We start from the raw sequence: 8,690 nt of genomic DNA on the forward strand, positions 1-8,690 counted from the left end.
CTGACACTATAGACAGCTCAGTTACTAAATATCACAACAATTAATGGCTTTGACACTCTAGACAGCTCAGTTACTAAATATCACAACAATTAACGGCTTTGACACTCCAGACAGCTCAGTTACTAAATATCACAACAATTACCAGCTTTGACACTCTAGACAGCTCAGTTACTAAATATCACAACAATTAATGGCTTTGACACTCTAGACAGCTCAGTTACTAAATATCACAACAATTACCAGCTCTGACACTATAGACAGCTCAGTTACTAAATATCACAACAATTAATGGCTTTGACACTCTAGACAGCTCAGTTACTAAATATCACAACAATTACCAGCTTTGACACTATAGACAGCTCAGTTACTAAATATCACAACAATTAATGGCTTTGACACTCTAGACAGCTCAGTTACTAAATATCACAACAATTACCAGCTTTGACACTATAGACATAGATCAGTTACTAGTCTTGATAGACTCATGACATTAGTCTCGTATCAGTTATAAAGAAATCACAACAGTCACTAGTCTTGATACACTCATGACATTAGCTATGAATCAGTTATAAAGAAATCACAACAGTCACTAGTCTTGATACACTCATGACATTAGTCTCAGATCAGTTATAAAGAAATCACAACAGTCACTAGTCTTAATACTGTTGTAATTTCTTTATAACTGATTCATAGCTAATGTCATAAGTGTGTCAAGACTAGTAACTGTTGTGATTTCTTTATAACTGATCCGAGACTAATGTCATGAGTGTGTCAAGACTAGTGACTATTGTGATTTCTTTATAACTGATCCAAGACTAATGTCATAAGTCTATCAAGACTAGTAACTGTTGTGATTTCTTTATAACTGATTCATAGCTAATGTCATGAGTGTGTCAAGACTAGTGACTGTTGTGATTTCTTTATAACTGATCCGACACTAATGTCATGAGTGTTACTAGTCTTGATAGACTCATGACATTAGCTATGAATCAGTTATAAAGAAATCACAACAGTCACTAGTCTTGATACACTCATGACATTAGTCATGGATCCATTATAAAGAAATCACAATAATTACTAGTCTTGATACAAAACATTAGTTACAGATCACTGGAAAAGTCTGTTTTTTCTTTCTCTATTGAACATGTTTATATTGTAGTGTGACTATATTGCCTTCATTTCTCAAACAAACCACAGTTACAACTTTGATACACCCATAGCAATATTAGTCATAAAACTTAATAAACTCCAACAATTACTGACTTTGACACTTATGTTTTTACACTATAACTTACAAATCAATTAAAAAAGAAATTAAAATCATTAGATCAGACATATATATTTTACATAACTATGTAAAATCACTTTAAAATTAAATCATAATAATTATCAACAATAATACACAGATTTGGCACTCATTTTCATACACTACATATCCAAAAAATAACAAACACTTCAAAATATTAGCTATACATCAGATGTGAATAATAATATAATTATTAGCTCTACCACATACATTTTACACTATTACTCATACCCAAAAAATAAGTTACCAACCCTGACAAACATTTCACAGTATTAGCTATACATCAGATGCAAATAAATAGCATAATTATTAGCTCTGACGTTCACACATTTTACTTAATTAGTCTCTGACCACAGAATAAAGCATTATGAATAACTACTATACATGTTAACTATCTACACATGCATATCATTTTGTTAACATGATAAGCTTATTTTTGTGTCAAAAAATTTACTTTTTATAAGGATGGAAATTGGACATCAATATACAATAGTTATATATAGTTTCACCAAAATGAATCCCATGACACGTCTCACTCTTATAACTTAATAGAATGATCCACAATATATAAATCAAAGACAGGGGATTTAATGCACTTGTAATGAGCTTGCTAGAAAAACAAACAAAACATTTGGTTGTAACATATCTAGAATGTAAAATGTATTTATGTTTCTAAAGACTACATATAATGAAACAATAGTTATAATCAAGTTTAAGAATTATACTAGATAATTCCCTGCTTCTTCTAGTTTATTTCATGTCTAATAATCAGCATCTACACAAGCAAATACATGGTAGACAAAAATAAATACCACACTAATGTCTTTAAAAAACACTTTAAAATACAATTAAACATTTGTTTTTGAAACTTTACTCGACTGGAAAGGTTTGTTTTGTTTTGAATTTTGTGCAAAGCTACACAAGGGCTATCTACACTAGCTGTCCCTAATTTAGCAGCGAAAGACTAGAGGGAAGGCAGTTAGTCATCAATAGTGAGATTGACTGTCACACTATAATGCTACTACGGTTAAAAGGTTGAGCATGTTTGATGGGACAGGGATTTGAACCCGCAACCCACAAATTGCGAGTCGAGCACCCTAATCACCTGGCTACGCCAGGCCCCTACTGGAAAGGAAATCAATGTTTAAAACATGTGTACACTATCACTATTTAATCAAAGCTTAAAACATGTATGTTATTTCATTACTGTTTCTAACACATTTACATTATTGTTCAACAAACTGGTATACCATTTCATCAGTGTTTGGAAAACTCTAATGTTACCTTTAAATACTTGTTTTTTTTGTAATATTCTAAGGCTACACCCAATGATATTTTGGCAAATTCAATGAATCACTATCAATCATTCTTTTTGGAAAGTGCTAAGACTATCTTTAACTATTTATTTTGCAAAGTTCTAATGTTTCCTCCAACTTCTCTCTTTTTTTTTTTAAAACTCCATGGTTACAATCAACTACTTTTTTTTTCATAAACTTCTAAGGTTACCTTCCACAATTCTTTTTGTAAAATTCTAAGGTTCTAATCAACTACTCTCATGGTAAAATTCTATGGTGACCTCTAACCATTCTTTCTGTAACATTATATAAGATTACTCTTACCTCCAACCACCCTTTCAACAGCATACTCGAGGTTTTCTGCACTTACAATCTTCTGCTTATTACGAGCTGCATGAAGTGCTGCCTCATTACACACATTGGCAATGTCAGCACCTGAAGTAGTTTATCAATAACAACTGTTATTTATTTTGTTGTATATTATACTGTGTACAGTATCTCGTTGTCTTCAATCAATAGTTTAAAATGTTGTTAATTTCATGAATAAAACTACTTTTGGCCACCATACAGTTTGCATATTGCACTGGCATAACCTCCAGAACCTCTGAAATGCACAGTTATAGTTTTTTTCAATATCCCTGTATAATGTTTCTGGTAGTCACTCTCATGTACCACAGATTATTGTTAAATCATTAATGCAGGGTAAAATAAATAGTTGATAATTTAACATCAAATACACAATACAATGGGAAATGGTATTCGGTTAAAGGTGCTAGCATGCACCCTTTCACCTCCACCTGGGTACATAGGGTTAAAATATAATAGAATGTTCAATCCCCTCTCTATACATATGTATTATGATGCCCTTGTTATTTACAGAGGAATGTTGATTTTACCATGAGATGTTATAACCTGTTACAAAGGTGCAATAATTTTCTTATAGTACCAAGCACAGTGCAATACAAACAACAAGAGTTAATTAGTACTCACCACTAAAGTCAGGTGTTAATGATTGAATACAAAGGTGCAATAATTTTCTTATAGTACCAAGCACAGTGCAACACAAACAACAAGAGTTAATTAGTACTCACCACTAAAGTTAGGTGTTAATGATTGAATACAAAGGTGCAATAATTTTCTTATAGTACCAAGCACAGTGCAACACAAACAACAAGAGTTAATTAGTACTCACCACTAAAGTCAGGTGTTAATAAATCAATACAAAGGTGCAATAATTTTCTTATAGTACCAAGCACAGTGCAACACAAATAACAAGAGTTAATTAGTACTCACCACTAAAGTCAGGTGTTAATGATTGAATACAAAGGTGCAATAATTTTCTTATAGTACCAAGCACAGTGCAACACAAACAACAAGAGTTAATTAGTACTCACCACTAAAGTCAGGTGTTAATGATTGAATACAAAGGTGCAATAATTTTCTTATAGTACCAAGCACAGTGCAATACAAATAACAAGAGTTAATTAGTACTCACCACTAAAGTCAGGTGTTAATGATTGAATACAAAGGTGCAATAATTTTCTTATAGTACCAAGCACAGTGCAATACAAATAACAAGAGTTAATTAGTACTCACCACTAAAGTCAGGTGTTAATAAATCAATACAAAGGTGCAATAATTTTCTTATAGTACCAAGCACAGTGCAACACACAAATAACGAGAGTTAATTAGTACTCACCACTAAAGTCAGGTGTTAATAAATGAATACAAAGGTGCAATAATTTTCTTATAGTACGAAGCACAGTGCAACACAAATAACAAGAGTTAATTAGTACTCACCACTAAAGCCAGGTGTTAATTGGCTTAAACGTAGAGAATATGTTGAAGGGGAAAGCTCAAGATTAATACATTTAAGATGCTGCTCAAAAATTTCCTTCCGCTCTTGTAATGTAGGCAAATCAATTAGAATGTGGCGGTCAAATCGTCCAGGTCGTAATAAGGCCTTTAGAAATTTAAAACAACAAGGTACTAGTTCAGTCAAATAATAAGAAAATAAACTTCATGATAAGAAGTTACTAAATTCAAAATTTTTTTAATTTTCAAAACAAGATATATGAAATTAGCTTTTACCCACTTTTAATATAAAAAGTACATTTTCTATAATAGTTTTGCTCGTTAAATGAACATATTAACTATTCAAGAAAGCATAAAAACCATACATCTCTTATCATATAATAAAAATATTAAAAGTAAATTAGCTCTTTCACTCAAAAATAAAATGTAAACTTTTGTCTGTAGCATTCAGTTTACGTGACACTGAGAAACATTTACGATACATCTAACAACAGAAATAAATGTAAACTTTTGTTTGTAGCATTCAGTTTACGTGACACTGAGAAACATTTACGATACATCTAACAACAGAAATAAATGCAAACTTCTGTCTGTAGCATTCAGTTTATGTGACACTGAGAAACATTTACGATACATCTAACAACAGAAATAAATGTAAACTTTTGTTTGTAGCATTCAGTTTACGTGACACTGAGAAACATTTACGATACATCTAACAACAGAAATAAATGCAAACTTTAAGTTGTGACAAGGGCTGTGTTCATTAACTGTGTTGTGGTTCAAAATCTAAATAAGTGAATTAAAACTTTACTAAATGTTATTTTTAAAATCAATAATCCATTAAAAAGAGCATTAGCAAATTGTTAAAGATTTAAACTTAGAAGTTGTTTAATATCTGACATACAGAGTACAATATTTATAATTACAACATTTCACTATCATCAGATACAACAACTAGGTTAAAGATTTGTTGAGTAACAATTATTATTTTGGTCAACTTATTTTCTGAACACATTGAGCACATTCTGCTCTGAATGTTTAAACTTTCAAGTGATGTGTTAGATTTTACTGACTTTGCCACGTTATGTTTATTTTGTTTCAGGTTTAATCCTCTTCTCTCTAGTTTAACACAAGAGATTAGGAAGAGATTTTCTGAAACTTGTGAAAAAAGATTTCAGTACTGAAGAAAAACTAGTAACATAGTAAAATTAAAAGATTTTATATTTTCGTTATTTTTCGAAGAATTCTAAAGATGTAATTGGCCATACAAAAGCGTATCTGCATGATTAACATTAAAAACCATGATTGGTTGCAGATGTTTTCCCACATTTCAGATGTATCTTGTTTGTCACAAGTCACTGCCCAGGAGGTCTTTTGTTTAATATCAGAATATAATAGATGGGCTGGATTACGACAGCCAAAAGTCTAATTCATTATGAATTTCAAATCTCAGAGATCTGTTGAACACCAAAACAACAGATTACTTAGTTGATCTATATAGTACATCATGAATCCCCTCCTTTTTTCAAGTAAAAATATTCTACTTCTTATACCACTTCTCAAATTTTTAAAACATAATAACTAATAGAGTTAATAATCTACAATCTACTGAAGTCACACATGCAGAATTAGTTATAATCCTTTACAAACAAATCTACAATGATGCATTCAAGAACCTTTGAAAGTTTGTTTCCTCAATACAAATAGTAATAAAAAACTGCTAATATTCAATAAAAGTACAGCCCATCAAAAAAAAAACAACCAAATCTCACAACCTACTCTAACTTTTGTTAAATCAACCATATATAAGTGAAGAAGTCACACTTTCAATTTTTCTTAGTAGTCTAGTGCCTTCTAAGTTTTAATGTTTTCGTAATTTATACTTTAAAGTACAGTACTTAAGATAAAAACTTCCTCGCTTACCTTATCTAATACATTTGCTCGATTAGTAGAAGCTAACATTATCACTCCTTCCTTTGTTGCCATACCTATCAAACATACATCACAAATTAACCTTGATAAATTAGTTTTTATTTATTATAACAGTAAAAATATAACATTCTAAAAAAAGAGACAACAGTGGACAACATTCTTATGAAAAAACATTACAGGTACACATTTAATAAAAATTAATAATGGTTTAAAATTCCCTAAATAATATATACAAAAGAGTTTTCTTCAATTCTAACTTTTTTTTTAATCAAGAAATACAAGTTAAAAGGATGTTATAAGAAACCTCCTTTAACATTAAATATGAAAGTGGTTGTGTCCAAGAAACCTCCTTTAACATAAATATGAAAGTGGTTGTGTCCAAGAAACCTCCTTTAACATTAAATATGAAAGTGGTTGTGTCCAAGAAACCTCCTTTAACAATAAATGTAAAAGTATTATTAAAAAGAAAGTGGTTGCGAATAGTTTTCATCATTATAATTTGATTCTTCACAGTAGACAGCGTGCAGAAAGCTTCATGTGTAGCTTCGTGCTAAAAATAACATCTCTTCATCGTTATAACAAGTAGTAATCTTTCTGTAAAAGCTATTATCAGTTCTAGATTTAACTCCTTCAAATTTGAATGAATCCTAAGGACATAATTCTAAGCTGGATAAAACAAAGTTGCAAAAAGTCATTCTTCACACATGATTTCTAAAAAAAGAAGGACGTTATCGTTACTTTACTGCTTATCACTATAGTACATTTTTCACAAGTTTCTGAAATATTGTATATCAAAAGCAACTTCTGTAGATGGGATGGGCGACAGGACAAATAGGAATTATTTGGGTAGACAATAGTCTAGGAGGTGTGTGATAATCCAACAGAAAATCCGTAAGTTACCTTTAGAGTGTGGTTCAGAACTGTTAAACAAAGAATAAATTAAACATGGACAGCAAAAGAAAACAAATGAAGAAACAAACAAAATCATTATTCACATATTAAAAAATTTCTGACCAGCTTTTAATCTGTGGGACCATTGTCTAATTACTGGGACAAGGGCAAGAAAACCAATAAGATAAAAAAAAAAAGAGACATAATCAAGAGAAACAAGAGACAGAAATATCGAAACCACCCACTTTTATACACAGAACTTAGTAAGGTAGCCCACAAGTCTATGGGTTATATGCTTCAACCAATGGTTTACATACAATTCTAAGCCAACTGTACATGTTTCTGTATTACTGTTTAAACAGGCTACTTTCCTTGAAGTCCATAAAGAAGCAAGTACACGCTGGCTTGAAACTTAAGAACAAAGGCTGACATATGCAGCCTTTACCTATATAAAATAATTAGCACTTGTTCATGACCTTGTGTCACTCAGTACACATAGGATGGATAAACTACATTTAGATGTGAAAATACTTAAATACATATATTCTATACCAGTTATAAAACTGTGTGATTAGTAGCTGTTACAGCTACGACAGGCGAACTGGACATCAAGGTTGGTATAAAGTAGATCTCATGCATTGTGTCATAAGGTGCAAGAAGAAATCTAATGATTCCCTGTGTTAAACTCCCATCATGTTACTTTCATATGTTGTAATAAATTGTAGTGTGTGATGGTGAGAGTATATGAATCCAAAACATGCAACTTTGAATCAAGTACTTTCAACTGTATATTTTCTTGGTTTTGGAAAAATCACAACAATACTGTAATAACATCTAAAGACTTTGTTCTTTAAAATATGAATATAGCATATGTTATCTTTAACCCTCTCACCCTGGGTAACCTTCACTGCACATGACATAAGGTTTTAGTGTCTCACATTCAAAATTTTATTAAACTACTTTTTTGTTTATGAAGAGCATAAAATCTTAGCTAATAATCCATACTTTAATAGCATACAAGTTTTAAGTTTTTAATTCTACAAGGTAATATTTAAAAAAATCCTGAATTTCCACTAGTGTGACCCACGTAACGCATTTTGTCTTAGCATGTCATCATCTCTATTTTATCCATCACCCTTCGAAAATGGACAAAATTAAAATACTCTCTATAAAATCATTATTGCTTAAACAAACCTTAATTTTTATAGCCTTCAATTTTGTTTGGTTACAGAGCTATCAAATAGAAAAATCAGACCCACTCCAGCCACACCCACTGGTCACATCCTCACTTTCACAATTCGTTGATAGTTCTCTCTTACGTTTCATTATATATTATCTATAACCAATAGAAAGCCAAGGTTTTCATCTATCAACTGACGTATTGTATAATATTGTATTCTGAACAGAATATCATCAATTTAACTCACAGTTCCTGTGGGAAAGTTAACGAC

The 8,690-nt window shown here is 31.1% G+C and overlaps 1 protein-coding gene across 1 annotated transcript in view; it reads right to left on the reverse strand.

Moving 5' to 3' along the window:
* Positions 1–2,903: 2,903 nt before the first annotated feature.
* LOC106472420 (paraplegin-like) overlaps positions 2,904–8,690 on the reverse strand; it is a 50,284-nt gene continuing 44,497 nt past the window's right edge. The window contains exons 11-13 of the mRNA XM_013933068.2: positions 6,340–6,404; positions 4,402–4,564; positions 2,904–3,036 (exon numbers count right to left, since the gene is read on the reverse strand). Coding sequence (XP_013788522.2) covers positions 2,906–3,036; positions 4,402–4,564; positions 6,340–6,404 — 359 coding nt within the window. The 3' untranslated portion in view covers positions 2,904–2,905. The remainder of the gene's footprint in view (positions 3,037–4,401; positions 4,565–6,339; positions 6,405–8,690) is intronic.

Source organism: Limulus polyphemus, unplaced genomic scaffold (genome assembly GCF_000517525.1).
Source record: "Limulus polyphemus unplaced genomic scaffold, Limulus_polyphemus-2.1.2 Scaffold5314, whole genome shotgun sequence".
NCBI classification, from domain to species: domain Eukaryota; kingdom Metazoa; phylum Arthropoda; class Merostomata; order Xiphosura; family Limulidae; genus Limulus; species Limulus polyphemus.